Source organism: Rhinichthys klamathensis, unplaced genomic scaffold (genome assembly GCF_029890125.1).
Source record: "Rhinichthys klamathensis goyatoka isolate OS25496 unplaced genomic scaffold, OSU_Roscu_1.1 h1tg000329l_1, whole genome shotgun sequence".
Classification (NCBI taxonomy): domain Eukaryota; kingdom Metazoa; phylum Chordata; class Actinopteri; order Cypriniformes; family Leuciscidae; genus Rhinichthys; species Rhinichthys klamathensis.
The window spans coordinates 226,936-254,224 of NW_026606844.1; the positions used below are offsets into that span (position 1 = coordinate 226,936).

Here is a 27,289-nt window from a genome sequence, read left to right on the forward strand (position 1 = left end):
AAGTCTGAGGTTAGTATGACTTAGTACGTGTGTGTGTGTGTATATATATATATATATATATATATATATATATATATATATATATATATATATATGCAGTATGCATCAAATTGTACAGTAAAGACATTTTTAATGTTGAAAACATAGCATTTTCTAAAAAAAAAAAAAAAAAAGCAACACAACTGTTTTTAACATTGGTAGTAATAAGAAATGTGTCCTAAACTCCAAATCAGCATATTACAATGATTTCTAAAGGATAATGCGACACTGAAGTCACTGAAGTGATTGCAAGGTGGAACCTTGAAAATTCAGCTTCACCATCACAGAAATAAATTATATATTAACATAGAAAACAGTTATTTTAAATTGTAAGAATATTTCCCAATATTACAGTTTTTTCCTTATATAAATAAATGCAGTTTTGTTAAGCATTAGAGATTTCTTTAAAAAAACAAACATTAAAAATTACTGACCCCAAACTTTTGAGCAGTAGGCTAGTATAGATTTGGAGTTGTCAAACCTTTATTTTATTTTATTTTGTTTTGTTTGATTTATTTATTGTTATTGACAATTTAGATAAACATTTAATATATTTAATATAATGTAACTATTATATAACTGTTTGTTCCTAATCTTTAAACATTTATTTATCCTTTTTTTTTTTTACTTTATTGAACATTTTCCACCATTATAGCCCGGGATGAAAGTTATAGTTCAGTAGACAACTGAAAACAATTCAAAAGTAAACAATTATGAAATAAAAAACAGGGGGAAATTAAATATATGAAATCATTGTTTTGGCCAACCGAATTTATAATAAATAAATTGAGCTGACATTTATGAAAATTTCCTGAGAAGACAGCTCAGCCTTTCAATTAAAAATAAATCCCAATATCTTAATTAATAGTTGACTCTTGTCTAAATGTCATTGTGTTCAATTTTATCCATCAGCTATTACAAAAATATGGTGATATTTGAATTGACCATAGTTACCATAATTTACCATAGCATTAAAAAACATCAAAATGTAAGAGGGTTCACTCTTTGACATCTTTATGACTGCCAAAACTGCATCTGAGGTGTTGTGTGATATATTGTGGACCCTAGAGGAATATGAAGTCTGCAGCTTGGCAAAGCCAGCTTGAAACAAAAACAAAAAAATAAAAAACTTGCCTGAAGAAATGACATAACTTCAACTGCAACCTGCATTCTTCTACAGCCGACTTTCAAGAAACTAAAGGTCTTTAAAGTTGTTTCCAGCATGAAGGCTTTTTTTGTAAGTCTTTTGGAAGAAAGAACACAATCTCTCCTCCATGCCATGAAATACAACCGGAAATTTTACACAAACGCTTCATTATTACCCCTGTCATAAACAGTCAATGCTGTATACATTTTCTAAGATGCCTAGATTTTTAAGTTTATTAGTTTTGTGTTTTAAAAGCATTGGTTTGCTTTCAGAGTTTGCACGGCCGTTCTGGTAGTCATCTGGATAGAGACGTGCGTGTGGATCTGGGCTTCAGAGGCATGCCGATGACAGAAGAGCAGCGTCGACAGTTCAGCCCTGGTCCCCGCACCACCATGTTCCGTATCCCAGAGTTCAAGTGGTCCCCAATGCACCAGCGCTTACTTACAGATCTGCTCTTTGCACTAGAATCAGATGTACACATTTGGAGAAGGTCAGTGGCTACAGTTTACACCATAAATTATTTGACATGAACAAAAACAGTGAGGGATAAAAACACAAATCCGTTTACTATATCATACTTTATCTAGGCCTATTTTTTCCCCCCAATAGGACTGTAATTCTGTGTCTTGCGGTTTTGTTTTTTGTTTATGTCAAATAATAAATTCTGTCTACTCTTATTATTGTAGCCTATAACAACAAAAATCAACTTGAGTTGTGATGGATGTCTCTTTATCGTTGTTTTTGTCTTTCTCACCCTCCTTTTCTCTTACCCATCATAGTCATTCGACAAAATCCATTATGGACTTTGTCAACAGCAACGAGAACATAATCTTTGTACACAATACCATTCACCTGATCTCACAGATGGTGGATAACATCATCATCGCCTGTGGAGGAATCCTTCCCCTGCTGTCCGCTGCCACCTCGCCCTCTGTGAGTGTGCCAGAGCTTTGACAATACTGACACCCAGTGGCCATCATAGATTACTGCAAGCACAGCTGCTCAAACGTCTACTTTACATTAATCCAGATACATTTGAACACGGTACACACTAGCGTTTTCCAAAAGTTTCTCGTCCCCACTGAAACGTTGAAAAACGCTATATTCACCTAACTGCGCATGAGTACTCATAAAAGCTCACTGAGACGGAACAAGACATAGAAAAGGTATCACACAATTCCTCTGACAGGATCATTTTATTTAGCAAAATATCTCACCATTCACTGATGCATCCAGATTCGCACTCAGTCGCCATTATTTGTTTGGTCTAAAACGCAACTGCTCTCATATTTGCCGCAGGACAGCAAATGTGAGTAGGCTACATTTTCTGTCATCTCTCGTTCAAAAACGCCGTCTCTATGTCTCGGAAGGCCAAAACGGAGAGAAAAATGTGCGTTTTCAAACTAAAACATTATTAGTGTGGACAGAAACAGAATGCCTCAGGGAGGACGCTACTACAGGTTACCTTATTTTAAATATATTCTTCACTGTTGAGTGCGTTTTAACTAAGTTTTTCTCTTTTGCTTTATTTATTTTTTGTTTATGACAAGAATACCAAGGTTAGTACCAATTATCAGTAGGCTATATTTAGAATGTTCTTCTGTGGTTCATTTCCATTTTCTCTCAGTCATGTCATACTTTCTCATAGCACACACGGATTATACAATTATATGTTTTTTTTTTTTAAGTCAGCATGAAACTATGAATCATTCCCTATGAATGATGTGACGTATGAGTGAAAGAAAAAATGTATCGCAGCATTTGATTTTGTGCATCAGGAATTGATTGGATAGTTGGATCGTTGTGGTTTGCCATTGGTTGATCTCATGTCGATGACAGGTTGTCCCAGGATGGGATGTTGAGGGGATGTTGTTACAAGAAGGAGGGGAAGTTATTTTGATTATAGATTAGGAGGGCACATGTATTTAAGAAAGAAAGTAATAATAATGTGGACGGATAGGCTAAATAATGTATAATAAGTGCTGCAATATTCCATAAAAAACGCAAGAATTGTCATGGTGACTTTTCAAGAAAAACATGGAAATATTGACTTTTAAAAGCTCGGGTCACAGGATCTACTTTCCATTTAGTAGTTTTCGTTTTAAATTTGCTTAGTATCTCTTGTAATTGTATGTTAAGGATTTAGTCAATATAAAAGTGCTAATTTACATATTAATGCAATCACACATTAAAAACCAATGCTAGTTCTCATTTGGGATAATTTGATGAATGTCATACACATATCCACTAATGTTCGAAAATTTGGGGTCAGTAAGAATTTTTTTAAATGTTTTATAGATTTTTTTTAATCACAGTTTCTACAAAAATGTAAATAAATGTTTCTTCAGCCTATTAAAATGATTTCTGAAGGATCATGTGACACTGAAGACTGGAGTAATGATGCTGAAAATTCAGCTTTGCATCAGGAATATATTACATTTTAAATTATATTAAAATAGAAAACAGTTATTTTAAATTGTAATCATATTCCAAATACTGTTTGTACTATTTTTTGACCAAACAATGCAGCCTTGGTGAGCATAAGAGACTTCTTTCAGAAATATTAAAAAATATTACCGACCACAAACAAGGTTTACACTCATTTAACTAGGATTAAAACTTTTAAATGCTAAATTTCAGTGCACCAGACTCATCTAAAAGATGTCCAAAGATTGCCGTTAGCAATCCTGCATCCTTCAAAGCATCTACCATTGCTTTGCATGTCCTTTCTCATCCTAGTTAACAGCATGTGCTGTGTTTTGTCACATTTGACCTAATCCACCCATTCACACCCTGAATGTTTCACTTTTTTTTACTGAAGATAACAAGTGATCAATGTTATAACAAATGTGCAAACAGGATAGTGTGATGACTTGCCGTAATCTCAGATAATACCTTGTGCTCTCTATTACCGTTGTCTGTCCGTGTCAGACTGAAATGGATGGCATCGAGGCGACGCAGGGCATGTCCTCTGAGACGGCCCTGATCTTTCTGACCCGGCTGATGGCTATGGTCGATGTGCTGGTCTTCGCAAGTTCACTCAACTTCAGCGAGATTGAAGCTGAGAAAAACATGTCCTCAGGTGGACTGATGCGACAGTGCCTCAGACTAGGTATGTGTATAAGTGTTTGCATGTGTCAGGACACATTTTAAAGAACGTGACAAGAAAAGAAAACACCTGAAGATGTTCAGCAATATTGCAAAAATATCATAAAGGAAAATCACGATTTTATCACAGTTCTTTTTCATGTTGGTTTTACTATTTTGCAAGTGACTGAGCATTACAGCCAAACTAATGTCCCTATTTTAAAAACAAAGCCTTACAAGGTAACAAAATATAAAATAAAAAAGAATGGCAGACATTTTGGCCAAAGTGGCGAAGTTAAAAATATTTGTCATTATTTTCTTTGTTATTAAATTATAAGAGCAAAATTACACATTACATACACAACATATAATATACAAATGAAATAAAAAGTGCTTTATTTTTTCAGCTACGGTAGGTGTATTTAACAGAAGCATTCAAGAAAGAAATGAAATGAACAAATATAAAAATAAAACACTATATAGACTTCACTGTATAAACTATACATTGATACTTATTAAAGAAACTATTAAAGTTCTCAGAGCAGTGAGTGATTTTCTCTTTGTTTTTTAGTGGTTTTATTAACATTAAAGGGATAGTTCCCCCCAAAATTAAAATTGTCATCATTTAATAAGCCCAATAAGTTTCTTTCTTCTTTTGTGCACCGGCACATACATGGTCATCGGTACCAGCAAGGACACCGGCACAGCAGTGGAACCGTGAACCCGTGTCCGTGCCTGTTTTCTTGCCAGTGTGTTCATGTTGGTGTGTCCGTGTCGCCACAGGTTCCGGCTCAGGCACGGACACCAGTTCCGGCACGGACACGGACACCTGCACAGACACCGGTTCCGGCACGTTGACCGGCTCTGACAAGGACACGGACACTGACAAGACACGACAAAAAACGCAAATTTGACTTGGTTACATGAGACTCACCAACAGCATTTACACTAACAAAACTAGACAAAATAGACGTGCACCGGCACGTACACGGAAACTGGTGCGGACACCGGCACCAACACACCAAAATGACAAAAAAAACGTGAATTTGACTTGGTTACATGAGACTCACCAACGGCGGTTAAACAAACAAAACTAGGCAAGATACAATGGAAACATTAGGGCAATTTAAACACCAAGACTAATGACTAACAAGACACACCTGTGAACAATCAAGACAATCAACCAATACGAATATGATACAAGGGCCGGGCGATATTGCAAAAATATATCACGATATGGACACGATGACACTACATAGGATTCATTGTCAGAAATAGTCTCGCGTAGCCAGACCTTCAGACTGACGGCTGAAGGTCTGGAATTCATAGCAGCTTTCTTTGGCCAAGGCCCACCCATAAGGCCGTTTGACCGACATGTCAAACAACCAATTACAGTTCGTTTCGTTCAGCGTCACGTTTCGGGGCGTGGAAATGTCCCCACAACAACAGACCGGCGTGCAACAAGTCAGTCAGCATAGAAAATCAAAGAAGGAGAAGAAAACATCAAGAGTCTATGCCGTGAACCTCGCATACTTTTGAGAATCCTACGTTTAGCTGATCTTGATAAATGCTCAGTGTCACTCATGTAAACACAACAGTTTTTCTTCCGCAATCACACGTCTGCGCTTTGTTTCCCGGCGGACCGAAAATAAACGCGACACTCGCGCCCCCCGGAAATCCGATAAAATTCAACCAATCAGATGACGACTTCGACATTCCTGAAGTGTTTCCAGTTAAGTGTACCATATGCATCAGACGTTTAGCCAACGTTCCGTGGGCGTGACGTCTGAGGCTGAGACTATGTCAGAAATATCATCAAGAGAGGCAGAGGCTTATTGCTCTAGTAGAGGCCAATGAAATTATCTTTGAATACAGAAATATTTTACAAAGAAATGCTAGGAAGATTTTTCATTTTTCATTTTTGTTTTTAAAGTATACAGGGCTTTTAAAAAGAATTTAATTTTATAGAGAAAATATAAATCTTGTTATACACTCCAGTCCAGCGGTGGCGGTAATGCAAAAAATAGTTGTCAACTGCCATTTAAAAATGGAAGAAGAAGAACACTACATATACAATAAAGTCTAAATTATACATTGATACTTTAAAGTAAAATATACTATTAAAGTTCTCAGAGCAGTGAGTCATTTTCTCTTTGTTTTTTTTTTTGTTTTATTAACATTAAAGGGATAGTTCCCACAAAAATGAAAATTGTCATCATTTACTCTCTAAAGTTGTTTTAAACCCAAATAAGTTTCTTCTGTTGAAAATAAAAGTTATTTTGAAGAATGTGGCTAACCAAACAGTTGCTGGTCCCCAGCAACTGTTGCATTTACTCATCTTACTTGCACAAAAACAGATTCAGTATTCCTCAAAAGGAATAAAAATAGAAAAACTGTGAAATGCAAACTCACAATATTATGCAAATATGTTAAATAACACATGAACTTTATGTATTTAACCTCACTTTATTAACCAATATCTTTGCTCCTGACCTCCGATGATCTAGTTCCACCATACGAATAAGCAACAAATTACTTTTATATAAACATATATATTTGTTTATTTATGAAGAGGTTTTCTTTTTGTTATTAGAAAACAAACAAGCAAGCCCAGCCCAGGTGAGAAAAGTAACGCAAACATTATGTAATGCATTACTTTCTATAAAATGTAACTAACACAATTAGTTACTTTTTAGGGAGTAACGCAATATTAATGCATTACTTTTAAAAGTAACTTTGCCCAACATAGATTGTCTCTATAATTAAATTAAGGGGCCCATAGGGACACTATATTGATCAGTCAGCAACCAGGATTAAAACTATTTAGAATTATTTTATAATTCTACTTTTCCACATTTATATTTCGTGCTCTTTTCTTTCTCTCTGTCTCAGTATGTTGTGTGGCCGTGAGGAACTGTTTAGAGTGTCGTCAGCGTCAGAGGGACAGAAGTCTGAAGTCCTCTTTTTCCTGCAGTAAGTCTCAGGAGGGCCTGCAAAGTGTGTCCACGGCCAACAAGGTACCCAGTTTACTACACACACTGTTACACTGCATCCAGGCACTCTACACAATTGTAGATATAATAGAAAAAAAATGCAATTAGAGTGACATTTTCATGTTATAAGTGTCTTATATATGCGTAAAGTGATCTATAATTTATATATATTATTACACCATATCTTAAATTATAGTTTTAAGATTTTAGTATTTACATTTTTTTTTTATTGTAAAATATATTTTCCATTATTTATTTATCTATTTTTATATTTTTTTACTTGTTTTATTTTTTAAAGAATTTAAAATCTTGATTCTTCAAAGGGTGTTTTCACATATAGTTCGTTAAAAGAACCAAACCCAGTTCACTTAAAGTGAACCAGAAAGCGAACCAGCCGAAAGTGACCTCAGTCCTTTTGGTGACTCTAAAGAGAACCCGGTTCCTTTTTTGATCCTCTTCTGCATTGAAGTGATCTCAGACACTTTCTTGTTCACACTACAACCTCAAAAGAACTCAGATCCCAGCTTTCTGGGCATTTTGCATGTGCACACTTCCACCTTCGACAACATCTGTGAGACAATCACAAGCGCTTGCACCCAAAATTTCATCCAGGTTGTCGTAGAAGGGACAGGAATCCTTAATTTCAGCGGACTCCCCACTTCAACGCATTTTGTCACAGGTGCTCATGTACTTCTGTTGTTTTTTTATTTTTACTTTTACGCGCCATTGTAACGCTGTTCTTCTGTTATACCCTCTTTTAGGGGTGGGCGATATGGCAAAAAATATCATATCATGATTTTTTCTGGAAAATCACGATTCATGATTTTATCACGATTCATGATTTTATCATGATTCTTTTCATGTTGTTTTTACTATTTTGCAAGTGACTGAGCATTACAGCCACACTAATGTCCCTATTAAAAATCTTAACAAAATATAACAGAAAAATGAAAGACGGACCATGTACGGCAAGTGGGCGAAGATAATAATCTTTATTTCATTGTTTTATCTTTGTTATTAAAAATAAGAACAAAGCTGCACATTACAAATACAAAACTTACTATACAAATGAAATAAACAGTATGCTACTTTATTTTTTCAGCCACAGTAGGTGTAGGATACCTATATAACAGCACCATTCAAATACGAAATTGAATAAACACATGTAAAAAAATAAAATGTTACATATACTTCACTGTAAAAATTATACATTGATTCTTATTTAAGCTACTGAAGTTTTTCAGTGAAGATCAGTGAGTGATTTTCTCTTTTGTTGTTTTAATTAAGGACTAACGGCAGTGTATTATTTGGTGCCACTTGCTGAGCTCACGCAGCACGGATAAAGACATGCATCTGATTATATCCCAACTGTCTACTTTCACTTTAGACAGAACCTGTGTTTATGTATTTTTTGTGTGTGTATTTGACAGTTTAAGCCCAACAAGACGCAAAAGATAAGATGGCTCAGTACTCACGCACTGCAAGCTTCTAGAGTGCGTGCGTTTCGCGTGTACGCGCTCAGAAGAGCATGCAAATGAAATGTTATGTTATGCATTTATTTACGCATGCAAATTATAAACGTTCATGACTGCGAATAACTGCAGTGTCATGTGAGCGTAACTAGCCTAGTATGTTGGGGCCGAGGCGCCAGAACTGCATAGAATACACTGTAGCACGATAGTAGCCTACGATATTTCTTCAAAAGCAGTAGGCTACATATGTTGAAACGAAACGCAAAGTGGACCGGGTCCGGGACCTCGTCGCTTTCACATATCATGAAGAAATCGAACCATAAATGGACCCACAAACGAACCATAATCAGAACACACCCTGAGGTGGTCTGAGTTCAGTTCGCTTTTTGGTCCATTTAGGGTGGTCTGAGATCACTTGGTTTGCACGCTGAACCGCTCCGAGAGCGTTTGGAGGGTTCAAACGAACTAGGTGTGAAAACACTCTTTGTGAAAGTAGTGAAAGTATGTGGTGTTGTCTCCCCAAACAATATAACATTGTCACTTTATGTGTGATTTGGTGCTGTGGGCACGGTGTGAATGTGTAAATGAGATCTGGAATGTGAGAACTGTTTAAAGTGTTAAATATCTGTTTCAAATATCTGCTTTTCTTGCCTTAGACCACCATAGAACATTTTCCAAGTAATGTTTCTCCAATTAAGGACCCGGACCGACTTCTGCAAGACGTGGACATCAACCGTCTGCGAGCGGCTGTCTTTCGTGACGTTGTGAGTTAATGTCAAATGGTCCTCGAATGTCCCTTGAAAGTGTGTAGGCCTATGTGTATCCCGCAGTTTCAAGAATTTTCTAGAATTACCTTGTTCGCTTTAATACAAGTCTCTAAGTCTTTTTGTTCACATGGTCAGCATCACAATTTTGCCTTTATGATTAAAGACCGTGAAATCTAAAATGTTTTTACCAAATTTAAATGATTCAATTTTGTTTCTTTGCTTGTTTTTTCCTTTAGAATTATATTATATTATATTATATTATATTATATTATATTATATTATATTATATTATATTATATTATATTATATTATATTATATTATTCTTCCAGGTTAATATTAGATGATTTTGAATTCCAGATTTTAATGCATTTGTGTTATTTAGTTTTATTTATTCATTTATTTTTGAAATTATACTCTGTAATATAACTCTGTTAACAGAATTAGAATCAGTTCAGAGTAGCATTTCTGCTTTTCATGTCATGTTCTAGTGTCATGTTGACTCTTCTTCATAACCTTTAGTTCTTTTGTGTTGCGCTTCACAGGATGATAGCAAGCAGGCCCAGTTCCTGGCTCTCGCCGTTGTCTATTTTATCTCAGTGCTCATGGTGTCTAAGTACCGGGACATCCTGGAACCCCAGAGAGAGACTGTCAGGTCTATCAGCCAATCAGGAAGAGGCATTCGGCAGGAGATAAATTCCCCCACCAGCACAGGTGTTGTAGTGTCTAATGTTTTGTCTGTTGATGCAGCTTAATGCACTAAAGTTATTAACTTATATTTACAATAATCTGAACAACTTCGTTTGTATTGCTTATTTGCATTACAATGTATTTTAATTAGCCAGGTAGTTTCTTTTTATATGTCATACTAGACACAAATTATTATTTTTTTAAGTCTCCACAGGTTCAGTTTCAAGTTAATGTCAAATACCTTCTTCTTCACCACCTACCACATCTATTATTCATAAGCACCACTAATTATCCCGCATAAAATTAAACATGCAGCCCTTACAAAATTCTTGAAGGAAATCACTGCTGGCTTTGTCTGTAAATCGGTCACAAAATTGGATAAACGTCCAGTAGTTTGATCGATGCATCAAATGACTAGAAATTGTGTTCATTTTAGGCAGTGTTCATTTTAGGCAGTTTTTTTGTTGGGAAAGTATAGTGAAAAGAAATAGAGTGAGAAAGAAAAAAAAGAGAAAAAAGGGTAAAGAGAGAAGATCCATGAAGAATGAACATGGAGAGGCGCTGCTATTTCCAGCCCCATCTGTCAGTGCGCATTAGGAAAGCAATCCACCAGAGGAGAATGGGATCATAGAGGCTGAGGCACTACGCTGCATCGCCCTCATAAATTTCAGGAAAGAAAGGCTATGGATGGGATTTTTTCCTAACAGCATGTAGCAGGCCATTGTCTGCACCCAAATCGGCATCCAGACGTGCTCCATGACTGAAACGGGCCTAGTGACCTTGCTAAAGGCTCTAGATGAATATTAGCCAACATCTGGAGCACAACAGGAAGAGATTGGAGACTTGTCTGATAGATAGATAGATAGATAGATAGATAGATAGATAGATAGATAGATAGATAGATAGATAGATAGATAGATAGATAGATAGATAGATAGATAGATAGATAGATAGATTGATAGATAGACAGACAGACAGATAGATAGATAGATAGATAGATAGATAGATAGATAGATAGATAGATAGATAGATAGATAGATAGATAGATAGATAGATAGATAGATAGATCTATCCATTATATATAACCCACCATTGTGACAGTATAATGTTTATCTGTATTCTTCAAGCCATCTTGGTTATTTTCGTAAAGGATACTGTATATTTATAATGCAATGCTTATCGACATAGCCTTTATCACTGCATAGAATACAATAAAATAATAATTTCTGCCTCATTCTGTGATAAGAAGCCACATCATTTCACAGAAGGCAGTTATTTCAATCACTCGACTGAGGCTATAACTAGATTTTGAAGTAAAATATGCTGTTATTCTCATAAATTGTATTTTAACACTGTGCTAAGCTAAACATGGTTAGCATCTTAGTCTCCTCTAAATGAAATCACATAGCAGCATCTTATAAATGTTCCAAATATCTCAGAATTGTATCATTGAATTAATTCTGACGATATGACAACAAGCTGCTAAATGTGTTTTAAATTATTCTACAAGTCTAAAGGCTTCATGAACTATGTATTTTAATTTGGGTATGCCATTTCATGGATTTGGGTTACAAATGGGGACACACATTAACAGATTAAGGTATTAGTTGTGTTGTTAAAGCTTATTCATAATACGGTTGAACTTTACAGTATTTTCTCTCTCCTGCTTATTTCTTAGGCAGTGTCAAAAGAAGCCAGAGTCTCAATCGTTGTATGCAATGCTGTGATGCATTTGCTAAAAAAAAGAAAGCGAAACACAAAATAAACAATGTAAAGATGAATTCGACTGATACAAAAAGTTTTTTTTTCAAGGTTTCTATAGATATCACGATATATTGTTACCGTGACTTTTTTTTTTTTAGCCACGATAACCGTGGTCATGGTGTGAAAAATATGATATCGTGACAGCTCTATTTCAAAATGAACACACATAAAAACGAAAGTAAAGCGGCAGCCCTTCACGGACGACTGCCGCACAAACATAAACAAAACACTATGTAAAATAGGCCTGGTCCTCTCTCGTCCTTGACTGTCGTCACAAAAAAAAAAAATATATATTTTTGTTTGTATTCTATTAATTCTCTGCACTATGATATGTGACCTTCAGAGTACCCATCAGCCCTCTCTGATGGCCGCAAGGAAGCTCTCAGTGTGCTGGAGGAGTCCCGTCAGGAGTCATCCTTCCCTCACTCTGACTCGGGACTGGGTGACGAGCAGGTATCCAGTGTGATGAACGGGGCCGACCTGGAGCTCGCCATGGGTGGTCCGAACGGCATGAGCGGTCTGTTCTGCACCCTGTCATCGGAGGCCAGGTCACAGGAAAGCTTGATTGAGCCATCAACCGTGGAGCACCTCAAACCCGCCTCATCCATCTCCAGCATCAGCCAGTCCAACAAAGGCATCAATGTCAAGGAAATCCTGAAGAGCCTGGTAGCTGCTCCCGTGGAGAGCACAGAGAGCGGGCCGGACAGCCTGCCTTACCCTGACCACCAGGCCATGAAGAGGGAAGCCCAAGCCATGTTACCCATGCAGTTCCATTCCTTTGACAGGTACCGTATTCTCAGACATTTTGAGATGTATATGTCCTGTATTCTTGATTTAGTACAAGTTAAGTTCATAATAAGCTCATAATGTTTATTTCTACTCATTCCTCCTTTCTTTTAAAAAAGCAGAAATCTGGATTACAGTGAGGTCAATGGGGCCAATTTGTAAACATTAAAACACTCAGTATTTCAATAGTACAGCCACAATGCGTAAATATTTTTAACATGATTTTAGTGTGAAAAAAAGAACTTAATAACCTTTTCTGTGTGATGTTATATTCAATTTTACAAGTTTGTCGCCACGACAGTGCAATGACATAAAGCCTAAAACCCTGAAACGACTCAAATTATGATTTAAACAGCTTTACTGCTCAAATAATAAAACATTTTAACAGAGGAATTACTATAATTGCTTTTATAAAATTATAAACTTTACATTTATGCTTTTAAATCCTCCAACTTTGTCCCCATTCATCTTAAATCTAGTTTACAGTCAATATCTTTGTGTTCATTAACATTATACTACAAAAGCTGTTGATTTGAACTCCACTTGTATCAAACCAGAAGTACTGTAACAGTGTTAAAATGGATTCATATGAACCTCCACCAGGTGGCAGCAATATACATCAGCATGGGTGCCAAATGTGAAAATCATGTGGCTTTATCTTGATTGAATGTTTCTTGTCACCAATAGCACTTCAGTAGCCCATTTACTGCAGATGTATACGTGCAAGGCCCTTAAAAGTACCGTGACCTTTTCTGTGTGCATGTGATCCCTTCCGTGCCTTTAAACACTACACGATACATCTCAGTCAAACCATGATGAATTCTTAGATTAGTCTTTTCCCTGAGGAATGACCATAATGATTTTCTTGGTCATAAGCAAGCCATAACTCACTTTAAATTCCCCATACTTTCTATCACGAAGAATTGCTGTGTTTGAAAATGTCTCAGAGATGTGTTTGAGCGTTTTGTGGTGTGTTTACATTCCAAGGCCAGATAAAATCTCAACGTGATTTAAGTCTCTGCTCTTAACACATGTCTTTAGTTGCACTGCAGAGCTGTTGCTGTTCAAATCAACACATGTAAACAGAAATAGTGTAAATGGAAACTTTTTTTTTGATAATAACCTGTTCACTTTGACTAAAAGTTATCTCCAGCTGGATGTTAAGAGGGTTTTGCTGTTTTCGAGGCCTAAGTCTCACTCTTTGACCCGCACTCTTGGCGATTTGTTCAGCCTGATCTCATTTGTTTTTGCACATGATGTTTATTTACTTTTTTGTATCTTTGGATAACAGACCATTTGGAAGCAGACATAACACAGTTAGCATTGTGGTGGCAGAAATACAGTGGTAACAAATAGAGCACAACGAGTAAAATCCACAGAATGAGAGGGAAAATGTCTTGTTGTGCCTTTTGGATGTCAGAATCGGAATGCATAAAAATATGGTCTACATTTTTATAGAATACTGCCGTTGAAGACGCCCTTGGAAGCTAAACACAGACGTATATGGTAGCAAGCCACAAACTGGACTGATGAAACCTGCGATGATTAGTCTTCTATTAAATTCAATATTCAAATATTAAAAGTAGGGTATGGGATTTGCAAAACGGCCGGCAGATTTTGAAAATGCACAACTCAAAAGGTCCTACCTTCTTTCCTCCAACACTGGCCCTGACTCCACCCATTCGAAGAACATGGACACGCAATCATGCATCTGCAAAACTCAGATGCGCGAGATTGCACTTACTCACTCTCTCTCTCTCTCTCTCTCTCTCTCTCTCTCTCTCTCTCTCTCTCTCTCTCTCTCTCTCTCTCTCTCTCTCTCTCTCTCTCTCTCTCTCTCTCTCTCTCTCTCTCTCTCTCTCTCTCTCTCTCTCTCTCTCTCTCTCTCTCTCTCTGTACCGGGACGACTTACACTTACTGTGACTGGGTCACGAGCTTTGAGTATGCGCACAAAGGGGACACGCACGCGAGGGGGATTAGGGGATAGGGGGAGGGGGGTATGGTACGACCGTTTGATTGACGCACTTACTGTCCAATGATTCTAGGTGGTCTTGGAAATGATTGGCTGGAGTTTTTCGAGTCCTGCCCGTTCCACAGATGATTGCTTAATTTTCATTTCAGTGCTTCTAACTCAGTGGCCTTACAAGTGGGTTAGGAATAGGATTTCAAGTGATTTTGAAAAAAATGGTCAAAAAAGAAAATCACATACCCCACCTTTAAATATTCAAATTAAATACAATATTCACATATGTAGTTCAGAGGGGACATAATGTATTAGACCTACAGTTACAGCATGAAATAATATTTAAACCTATAACAATTTACATAGGTAACATTTAAACCTATAACATCATTATCCCACAATTCTGACTTTTTTCTCGCAATTCTGACTTATTATTATTAAAAAACATTTTTTACAATTTCAAATTTATACTTGAATACGACACCAAAAATCACTCAGAACAGAATGAAATTGCAGAAATAGGCAAATGTGTTAAATGTGATTGGAATAATAATCTGATTGATTAAATACCATGTAGTATTCAATTTTCTATGAACCTAAAAGGATCAAGTTGATTTGTTCATATGAATTTTGGATGCTTTCAATGTGCTTATAATGTACTTTTTAGTGTATATGCAAACGTACATAAATATGTATGTTAAATGCCTGCCTTCTGTTGCATGATAATGCAACCATTAATCTGTCTGTAAACATCTCTGACAATGGTTGCTATATTTTTTTTTGTCAGCTAGATGGCCCCTTACTGTCTACCCAGTTCAAAATTTTACGTTCTCAGAACGTCCCTGCAGTGTCAAGGACGTCGCCTAGTAAGGTTCCCAGAATGTTCTGAGACGGTCATGATGTAAAGTTCTTTAAAGGGTTGGGGGACAGTATTTGGCGGACCTTCAGGAAAGGTTGGGGGATGTTATTTGGCGGACCTTCAGGGAACATTGAGGACATTCTTGGAACGTTTAGGGGACCATGTTTTATTTGGAAATTTGATGTTCCCAGAACGTCCCCACTGGTATCAAGGACATCGCCTGGTAACGTTCCCAGTTCTTTAAAGGGTTGGGGGACGTTATTTGACGGACCTTCAGGGAACATTCAGGCTGTTTTGGGAATGTTTAGGGGAACATTACTATAGGAAGTTCCCTCTAGGTCTCTACAAGGGTTGTAAAAAGTACTGGTACTTCGGTACCAAGTGGGTACTGAAATTTTGAAAATGTGACCAGCATTTCTGTAGTACCGAGTACCGGGTATATTCAGTACCCACTAATAGGAAGTTGCTTTCAGTCGCTTCCGTGTTTGTCTAAGCGCAGGGCTCCGGACTAACTCTTTATACTAGGAGCACTGTAGCCGATATATATTACGATATACACTCACCTAAAGGATTATTAGGAACACCATACTAATACTGTGTTTGACCCCCTTTCGCCTTCAGAACTGCCTTAATTCTACGTGGCATTGATTCAACAACGTGCTGAAAGCATTCTTTAGAAATGTTGGCCCATATTGATAGGATAGCATCTTGCAGTTGATGGAGATTTGTGGGATGCACATCCAGGGCACGAAGCTCCCGTTCCACCACATCCCAAAGATGCTCTATTGGGTTGAGATCTGGTGACTGTGGGGGCCATTTTAGTACAGTGAACTCATTGTCATGTTCAAGAAACCAATTTGAAATGATTCGAGCTTTGTGACATGGTGCATTATCCTGCTGGAAGTATGGGATGGCCATAAAGGGATGGACATGGTAACAATGCTCAGGTAGGCCGTGGCATTTAAACGATGCCCAATTGGCACTAAGGGGCCTAAAGTGTGCCAAGAAAACATCCCCCACACCATTACACCACCACCACCAGCCTGCACAGTGGTAACAAGGCATGATGGATCCATGTTCTCATTCTGTTTACGCCAAATTCTGACTCTACAATCTGAATGTCTCAACAGAAATCGAGACTTATCAGACCAGGCAACATTTTTCTTCAACTGTCCAATTTTGGTGAGCTCTTGCAAATTGTAGCCTCTTTTTCCTATTTGTAGTGGAGATGAGTGGTACCCAGTGGGGTCTTCTGCTGTTGTAGCCCATCCGCCTCAAGGTTGTGCGTGTTGTGGCTTCACAAATGCTTTGCTGCATACCTCGGTTGTAACGAGTGGTTATTTCAGTCAAAGTTGCTCTTCTATCAGCTTGAATCAGTCGGCCCATTCTCCTCTGACCTCTAGCATCAACAAGGCATTTTCGCCCACAGGACTGCCGCATACTGGATGTTTTTCCCTTTTCACACCATTCTTTGTAAACCCTAGAAATGGTTGTGCGTGAAAATCCCAGTAACTGAGCAGATTGTGAAAAACTCAGACCGGCCCGTCTGGCACCAACAACCATGCCACGCTCAAAATTGCTTAAATCACCTTTCTTTCCCATTCTGACATTCAGTTTGGAGTTCAGGAGATTGTCTTGACCAGGACCACACCCCTAAATGCATTGAAGCAACTGCTATGTGATTGGTTGATTAGATAATTGCATTAATGAGACTGCTATGTGATTGGTTGATTAGATAATTGCATTAATGAGAAATTGAACAGGTGTTCCTAATAATCCTTTAGGTGAGTGTATACTAGTGTCTGTGAATATTAAACCTACACTGTGTGATTTTTACCCCCATCTAGCGGTGAAAAGGTATATGACCATCCAGTGAATATTAGTTTCTGTTCCTCTCAATTACTATTTCGTTTTAACTCCTACGGTGGCCAATGTAGTCCAAGATTACGGATTTATGTTACAAGGTAAACAATACTTTTCATCATTGACGCGAGGAAACCTATCCTAGATGTCGTTCTAGCGTTATGCACAGCACACCATGATATAATTAGCCAAGCAACAATAAAACTTCCAATATACACAAATAGGCTTAATTAACGTTACCTGTCGAGAAGAAAGCAGGCAACGTCGGCGTCCTTTTTAAAATCGTTGCTCGTCATGAGCTCTTTCCATCTTGGAAAGGCCACTCCAATATTTTCTTTTGTCTTGTTGATTTGCCTGTTGCGTTGCCGTCTTAATTCTCTTTTTCGCTTCCTTGGCGACTCTGATACGTATCCTCGAGAATAAGAGTGATCCTCCATCAGCAACAGACTTTCAAAAAGGGTTTCAGGTTTTTATATATCAGTCTCAAGCAATCCCCCTCTTGACATTCGACACGGTGCCATCGAGTGTTAAAACGCGAAAGGCGAAGCTTGAATTAACGGGTATGTCCCTCTTTGGCTAACGTACTTTCAAGATGGAGGGGCAACATGGCGACCGACATTAGAACCCCTTACCCGTATGTATTTTCAATGGCATATTATACACTCACGAGAATACTTTGTTACTTGAACGAAGTAAATACATTAATGAGCACATATATTTTTGAAAGAACTAAGTGTTTTTAGCTAAGAATAAACTAAAAAAGTTACACAGTGTAGCTTTAAACATCAAAAGGACTAGTTAAATATGAATCCTGCATATTCTGCTTGTTTTGGTGTGAATGAATGGCGCATACGCGTGGTTTTATTTACCGCACACACACTGAAGCAAGCGTGACGCTTGCGGTGTGTTCAGCCTCTGCTGCCTCACTATATGAGAACATGAATGCATGAACTTCATCTCCAGAGCCACTCTGAGAGTCACTTGAGCATTTTACCATTTCATTTGAGAAAAAACAATTGTCATATCATAAACATTCATAAACCCAAAATATATTAGGCTACTGTTGTACAGTAGATTTAGCTACGTCTCAATATAATAATGATAATAATAATAATTATTATTATTAGGTGTGCGTAGAGGGTTGCTTAATTTTCACTTGATCTTTTTTATAAACAATTTTCGTCACCTTTAGAGAACTTTTAGGGAGCGTTGCTAAAGATCGCAAGAATGTCCCCTCCTACATGAGTAAGCAGGCAGATTTTTTTGCCAGAATAAGTTACAATGTGCACCAGACTTTATGCCAATACTTAAACGTATGTCTCCTGAGAGATTAGGCCCAGACAATGTGCTTCTCCCTTCTTAGATATTGAGTCACAGGAACAATGGATCCGCAGTAATGCATGCAGCCGCCACAGATGAGGTGTGCCTGCAGTAGTAAAGGTGGTGTGTGTGTAAATGTGTTTGTGAGTGTTAGGGAGGGTCTCCAGGGCGTTGATGACAGATTAAACAGAAGCGCCCCGTGCGCCCCCAGCTCCCCTCCTGTCGTCCTCACCCCTCAGCACCCTAATGGAGGCTGGCAGGCAGAAATGAGTTGCCATGGCAGAGTGTATTATTTTTGAAATGCTTTCACATAGGCTGTCCGCTGACGCCGGGTCGTACCACTCACTCCTGCATGCTTTAATGTCATCTGCCGGCCCTGAAATTGCTGTGTCTAATTGTTTGCCACCTGCCACCAAATGAGATGCCAGACGTGGACAGGCTTCTTCGATTGTGTGTCAGAACCTAAATAGATTGGGAATGACATCAAAAAAAGCCTCAAACACAGGAGTGATGAGGACTGACATCACCGTCTTTCTGGGACTTTCCAAAGGTGAATTTCTTCAATTAGTATTGAATAAGCAGGAAGCCGTGTTTGCAGATGGGGCCGCCATCATAAAGGACTTGCTTTGGCTTTGAAAGTCAATTCAAATGAGTTTGGTGGAGAAACACTTTAATACGTTAACATGGGCCCATGTCAGTGTCAGTGGATGGTCTGCTTATAAACCGAGTGATACCAATATAGTTTGCCACTATATGAGACCTACACATTTAATTATTATTATTAATGTTCATTCATGAGCCCGACACGGTTTGTAATCCCTAAAAGCCATTTTAAATAAAACAAACTATTTGCAATATTCATAGTCTACACAAGATTGATCCGTGCTTTATTCAAAGCAAGTCAATTAAAAAGAAAAACTATTAATAATATATGCGGCAGATAATTCATACATCATTCACAAGCCCCCGGCCAATGAATGATTCATGAGGAGTGTTCATATTGTATTAGAAGCTTGTTTATCAGTCTAATACTATCAACTCTACCTGTCAAATACCTGCAAGAAGCCGACATGTTATGAGTAATAAATACTGTATGCTCGGGGGGTTGGGGTAAGCATGCTTTGTGGATCTTTATGCTCAAAACTGTTCAGATCAAATGCAAACTGAGATTTAGGATTAGTATTTGACTGGTGATTCTATGTTAAATGCACAATAACATATCACGTGTCCATATTACACATATTACTATAACCCCTGTTTTCACAGACAAAGGCTTAAGCCTAGTCCCAGACTAAAATGTGTGTTTGATCTGTTTTAACTGAAAGCAACTTTCACTGAGATCTTTAAATACGGCACTGCCGTTGTTTCGTCTCAAGAAGAAACATTGGCATGTTTATAAAAGCTACTTAAATGCCCTAATTGAACTAAGGCCTAATCCTGGTTTAGTCTAAGCCATGTCTGTGAAACCAGACCATTATTTAATGAATATTAATTTAATTACTATTAATAATTAGTAGTAATTATTCTGATAAAGTGCATTTGGATGTTGTTTTCACAAAATAATGAAATATGAATGGAACTGTTTACCAATTACTTTCTTGTATTTTTTCACCATTGTGTGACTTTGTTCTGCTGCGTATGAGAAAGGACTGTTTTTGCAGAAAGTCCTGGCTGCTATTTTTGATAAATAAACATAAATATTGACCAGAGGCTGTCAGAAGCTTCAGAATTACATCCCAGAACCCTTTTACACTACTGAACCAAAAGGTTGGGGTCAGTATGATTTAAAAAAAAAAAGAAGACAAAAATGTAACACTTTTCTTCAGCAAGGATGCATTATATTTGATCAAAAGTGACACAATTTAAATGAATGATGGTCTTTTGAACTTTCTATTTCTCAAAGAATCCTGAAAAAAACGGTATTACGTTTTTTTCACACAGAAATACTGTGGAAAAGCCACATTAATTGTAATAAGAAATGTTTCTTGAGCTCCAAATCAGTTATATTATAATGATTTCTGACGGATCATGTGACACTGAAGACTGGAGTGATGATGCTGAAAATACAGCTTTGCCATCACAGGAATAAATTACATTTTAAAATATATTCAAATAGAAAAGAGTTTTTTTTTTTAACTCTAATAATCCACAGTAATGTTGTGAAAAATTATAATCAAATAAATGCAGCCTTGAAAAAAAAAAAGACTACTTTCAAAAACGTTTAAAAAAAAGTTATAAACTTTTGAATGGTAGAGTACATATTTGCACCTGCAAGAATAAGCCCTCATAAGTCAGACAATGGCACACACGTATGATTTTGAGGGTCTGTTATTCTCTGTTTGTAGTACTTAAGGGGAAGCACGTGTCAAAGAATGTTTTTGCTTCCTCGCATGCGATCTCAGAGAACGTTAAAGAGAACGTGCTATCGGGACGAGTCGCAGTGTCCCAGACAAGTGCTCTAATGGCTCCATCCTCTCTCTGTACAGTGTCTGCTCTGAGGTCACATCAGGGGGTTTAGCAGGTGACGTTAGAACCAGCCCTGCGCTACATCACCCAAAAAAATCAGCCAGCATCTCGGACCACGTCAAGTTGCGATAAGAAAACCAGACCGATGCACACACACAAACAAAATATCATTCCATCCTCCAAAACACTTGACTCTGTCATGTGTATAATATCAAACTAATCCTCTCCTGCTCTTTGCTATCAGGCTAAGGTGGGTTTCCGTGAATCTCCAGAATGTCTGTGGAAACATACAGGAGATTATCGGCGAGGTCAAGAGTTTAATGTGAACTCGTGATCCAGCGCTATTTTCAGCTCGTTGCCTCTGGAAACCATGTGATTTTCTGCTTCGTCTATAAATAAGCTGGAAAAAAACAGATGTCATTTCTTGAAGGCATAATTAAGTTGATTAGTATATTTAGTCCCTTTTTAATGATTTAATATGTTTAGCAGCTATATTTAGAGACTATTTCTTTAATTATCCGTTCAGAGATTGCAGCTGGCCAGTTAGAGGGTCAAAGAAGGATGAAAAGATGAAGGGTGGTTTTGTCATTTTGCCCCATTTCCTGCTATAAGAGGGTTGTTACTGTTATGCCATCCTGTTTGAAGTACTTTCTATACATTTATTTGATACTTTTAAACTTGTGTTTAAGGAAGTATTTCTATAAAAGGATGTTCTAAACTTTCAGACGTACTGTGTCGTCTTGCTCAGGCACTTTAATTCATTTTAAGATTTTTATTTACATAAAGGCTAGAATAATGCAGGACTGATGCCTGCCAACTAATACCACAAAATTGAACAGAATCGATCGGGTCCATTGCTGACTTTTGTGATGTTGTTTTCCGACAAAATGATGTCACTTGCTGAATGATGATGTCATTGAGGAACTAGCTTTTGTTTAAATCAATATTACGAACAACAAGATGAAAATGAATTGACGACCAGATTTATTCATGTATTTCTTTATTTAGTGCAGTACTTTTAAATTATTTTAAATTCACCTCTGTGAGAATTCATGTGTGATATCGTGATTAAAGAAATCTAATAAAATGCTTTTTAATTACATTTTATTTATTTAATAGCAATACCAATATTTCCTAATACAATTGCCGTTTGTTTACTATTTGAAAATTCACTTCTGTGTTAATTTATTTGTGATATTGTTATTAGTGCTGTCAAATCGTTTAATCGCGATTAATCGCATCTAACATAAGCTTTGTTTATATAATATATGTGTGTAATGTGTGTATATATGTTATTTATATATATGCAGTATACGTGTGTGTGCATATATATATATATATATATATATATACATATATTTATTTATTTATATAAGATTTAATAATATATACACACACACACATATATTATATAAACAAAAACTTATGTTAGATGCGATTAATCGATTTGACAGCGCTAATTGTTATTAAAGAAAGTCGAGTATTATGATATATACATTTTTTATTTAATGTTTTTATAATTTAATAATATTTGATATTAATATTTCATCCGATATAGTGAGATAGAATGGGGACATGTAAATGAATTGCACAGTACAAATAAGGTGTGAACCTCAAGACTGCCCCGCTATAGCAACAGCAACATTTGGTGACGCACCTGGAAAACCTCTCTTGATGAATTCCTCTCTGAGTTTGACATTATGTCGAGGCACAGCACTGGACAAACAGCAGAAAAGAGAAGCATACCCAAAACCCAGCAGTCACTCCTTTTGATTTTACTGTTTGTTTGCCCTGAGCTCTCCTTGCGTAAGATCGGGAGGCAAGCCCGGGTCGGCAGGACAGCAGGATGTTTGCTTTGCCTGCTGCTGGTTTCCCCTCATCCAGTCTGACTGGACTGTGGAAAACTGCCATCTATCTCCCTCCGGCTTAATCAACTAATTTCACAACCAATCGTGTATTTATTGTTGCAGGTGAACTGTTTTATTTAGCTTTGTTAGATGTTTCCTTTCACTCTTGCAGAGTCTGGAAGCCTGTGTGGTTCACTTGCCCCCTTTTGGGAAGCGCTTGGTAAAATCCACTCTGGTTGGTTATATGCTTACTTACACATCCGCCGACCCCAGTGCCTTGTTCTCACCAGGTTATGGGAACAGTTTTCCAGTGCATCAATAGATTGTGTACACTTTCTGCAGGAGTGTGGTGGTACAGGCCAAGAAGCCTGTGTCGGGCCTGACGGTGAACACAGTGGGCAGTTCTGGCTCCAGCAGTGCCCTGACCTCTGCTAGCACCCCAAACATCTTCGCTGCTACACCGGCTGCACCCAAGAGCATGATCAACACTACAGGTAATCGCTCTGACCCATCCTGTCTCATTACATCCCAACTTGACCTCTTCTATTATGTTGTTAACTAACTTTATAAGGATAGATATAATGGTCACAACCGCTCTCTGTGTTGTTAATGAGACGTTAATTTGAACGTGCTAGTGCTTAAGTGAATTTCCACTGAAATGCAGGCTCTCCTCTGCTATTCCTAGAATAATTAAAGATGCCATTCCTAAAAGAATTCAAACCCATTCGGGGTCAGGAAATTAGATTTGGTGGCATCAAGCGGTTTGTCCACTAGAGGGCACCCCTCGCTATATATTCTATCTCAGAATGTCATGGATCCACAGTGACTGCAGTCTCATGAAGATAGGATCTGTATGAAATTTCAAGGTTGTTAGGCAGCCACATGGAGACTGTAAGGAACTTATATGTCAAGTGCCTGCCTCAGGCTGCACACTGTGAACACTATAGAGTTTGCTCTTAAAACTTGAGCTGTTCTATACACCTATTTTGTGTGAATGTGTTTGTGTGTCTATGTGTTTATTGCTGTAGGCAGTAATTTCATGCCTGGTTACATAATATTTGATTCTGTGGGATTCATTGAAAATACCTGGAATCCAAATTCTCTCCATTTGTTTATTTAAATAGTTTAGATTGATTGGGAATTGTAGGCCAAGTTCAGATGGGATTTATACATATATATTACAAATTTATATAACAAAACATACTTATTTTTACACAAATGTCTAAATATTTATCCGCTTGTATTAAGTAAAAAAAATCACCATGTACTGTTACATAAATAAATGATAATACAATAAATAATTTTACGGCTGCATTTATTTATTTGCTAAAAAAAAACATTTTAACAACAAGTTAAAAGTTTGTTGGTTTTTTAGGCTGCTTTTTAAATTACATTTTAAATATATTAAAATAGAAAACAGATATTTTAAATTGTAATAATATTTCAATATAATGTTTTTTTTATCAAATAAATACTGTAATATTGTGAAATATTATTATAATTTAAAATATCTGTTTTCTATTTTAATATATTTAAAATGTAATTTATTCCTGTGATGTCAAAGCTGTATTTTCAGCATCATTACTCCAGTCTTGGTGTCACATGATCCTTCAGAAATCATTCTAATATGATGATTTGATGCTCAATTAACATTTATTATTATTAGCATTAATGCTGACAACAGTTGTGCCACTTAATATTTTTTTTGTGGGAAATACTTTTATAATAGGAAATAGGAATCTTCTGTAACATCATAAACACCTTTATACAGTCACTTTTAATCAATTAACTGAATACTTGCTGAACGAAAGTATTAATTTCTTTAAAAAATAAAATAAATTAAACATACTAACCCCAAACTTCTGAAATGTTTTTACAGTATGTTTTGAGAACCGAAAAATATATCACATTTTCCTTAAAAGAGACTTTTAGTCCCCCTTGTCCATTATATAGATTGAGATCTTCGAATGCACAAGGGACGTTGATTTGGATTGAGGTTGAATCAGGCCAAGCTGCGCTTCCAGTGAAATCCATCAGAATGTCCCTCTTGACGTTTCCCTTCATCTTGGTGTATTTGCTTATGGGTGGACACTCATCTCTGACACAGCGATTGATGGCTGCGTAATAGATTTCCCATCCTCAGATGTCCCGTGACAGCTTGTGGTTTCACAGGATGACAGTCCATTGCTGTGATGTATCTATCAGAAGCTCCCTGCTGCACTGTGGACACTGTGCCTTTTGACAGAGAGAGAAATAAGAGGAACTGTAAGATGGTGCTTCACTTTCTCATGGGGAGGCGAGAGTAATAGTGATGATTCGTTTAGTTATGTTGTTACCTGATGAAAAACCCGAAAGAGTATTTTATCTTACTGCTTCTGAGGTTTTGGTGGGCATTTGTTTTGGATGTAAAGTGAAAAATTGTTTTCAGTGTCTAAAAAATATTTTTCTGTTTTTAATGTATTTATTTATTTGTTTCCCCCTAAAGTCCACTTTTTTGCACCAAAACTTTATTTAGCCAGTCACAATGCATAATTAAATGAATAAAATCCGCATGTTTCTAACCTCGGATTTCTCTCTTGTTGTCTCGCAGGAGCCACGGATTCTTCCACTTCTTCTTCTTCCAGCTTTGTGAATGGAGCCACCAGCAAGAATCTGCCTGCGGTTCAGACTGTGGCCCCCATGCCTGAGGACACCATGGAGAACATGAGGTGAATCAGAGTCCCAGGATGTGTGTTGAGGTATAAGACAGACTGGATAGAGATGCAGCTTGATGTTTATGGGAATAGGAAAGTTGGATGATAGACCTTAATCAGGGTAGCGCCATATTACATTTTTTTTTGACAGGAATGAAACCAAGGTTGTGAGTGATAGAATACTGTGTGTCCAATAGATTGTACTGTTGTTTAACAACACACTTTGTTCATCTTATAAAACGAAATAAATAAAGAGTGCAAGTCTATCCCTAACAGCCTCATTAAATTCAATATGTCGTCTAACCTGACTAAGGTCTGGATGAAGCAAATTTGAAGCGATTGTGACTGTGAGGTCACAACATATGTAGATTTATGTTAATGAAAACAAGACTGTGAGTATGCACTGTTCTGTCTTAAGCATAGGTACGCACAATATATCAGTAGCATATCAGTTATCAGTCGATTATTTATTTATTTATTTATTAGAATTTAAATATACATTGACCAGTATTGGATATTTCATTGTGCCTGATAATTTTCATTATTTTTATATTTATATTACCTTTGTTGTCATCTAATGTTAACTTAAAGTTGATCTCTAAAACAGTAATAATTTAATAACACTGTTAAATGTAATTTTTAGCAAATTTCGATATCCATTATTTCATACTGTATATTTAGTTTAGTTTAGTTTTATTTAGAGTTTGACAAGCCATGATACTGAAGAACAAAACCCTGAAATGTATCAAACAAAACACATACTCAAAACAACCTTGTACCTAATAAAAAAATAATAATAACAATAATAAAAAATTAAACAAACTAACAGGTAAAGTAAAACAGATGCACAGAAAAACATAAAATACATCAGGCATATTATAAAGTTGTTCATTTGTAGCTATCAACATCTTAGATTTTAGTGTTTTATATTTATACAGACAAAAGAGTATAGAATTGAATATTAAACCATGGTCTGTCTGAATACTCGATTCTGATTGACTGGAAGGTGTGCAGTAAAACTGTTTAATGCACAGGTAGTTCCAAGTCATTTTAATCACCGTTCTATATAAATGCGCTGTTTTCATTGAAACATACATACACATACATCACTCTGAGATCGCACTTCACACATACAGATACATACAGAAACTTATCAACGCTATCCTGCTACTTTTATTAACAAATTAACTTAGCTACTGAATCGCTACATTATATTTCTCTGCAACGAAGGGGTTACATCGCTGGTTTTGAAGTCATTAAACTCAGCTTCGTTGTTAATATAGAGAGACACTGCACAGACGCGTGTGATTCACACACACACACACACACACACACACACACACACACACACATCTCATCTCTCTCTCTCACGCGATAATATCAAGTAAATGCTATAGTTGATTCATTCGAATAAATGCAATCTTATGCTTTCGCACCGCTTTATCTCTGTGTCTGATTTAAAGTAGGCAGAATGCTAGATCTAACGAGCCGTAACTTATGAAAATAACTGTTGTTTTTATCATTCCGGTCAAATA

The 27,289-nt window shown here is 36.9% G+C and overlaps 1 protein-coding gene across 12 annotated transcripts in view; it reads left to right on the forward strand.

The window, feature by feature from the left end:
• Positions 1-27,289, forward strand: part of nbeab (neurobeachin b) — a 334,783-nt gene that overhangs the window by 118,795 nt on the left and 188,699 nt on the right. For 9 of the 12 annotated variants that reach the window (XM_056271937.1, XM_056271940.1, XM_056271939.1 and 6 more), the window contains exons 23-31: positions 1,459-1,676; positions 1,966-2,119; positions 4,118-4,298; positions 7,166-7,290; positions 9,395-9,502; positions 10,049-10,217; positions 12,301-12,742; positions 23,404-23,555; positions 25,652-25,769. In XM_056271937.1, coding sequence (XP_056127912.1) covers positions 1,459-1,676; positions 1,966-2,119; positions 4,118-4,298; positions 7,166-7,290; positions 9,395-9,502; positions 10,049-10,217; positions 12,301-12,742; positions 23,404-23,555; positions 25,652-25,769 — 1,667 coding nt within the window. The remainder of the gene's footprint in view (positions 1-1,458; positions 1,677-1,965; positions 2,120-4,117; positions 4,299-7,165; positions 7,291-9,394; positions 9,503-10,048; positions 10,218-12,300; positions 12,743-23,403; positions 23,556-25,651; positions 25,770-27,289) is intronic. The other 3 variants (XM_056271943.1, XM_056271948.1, XM_056271949.1) reach the window with 1 other exon arrangement.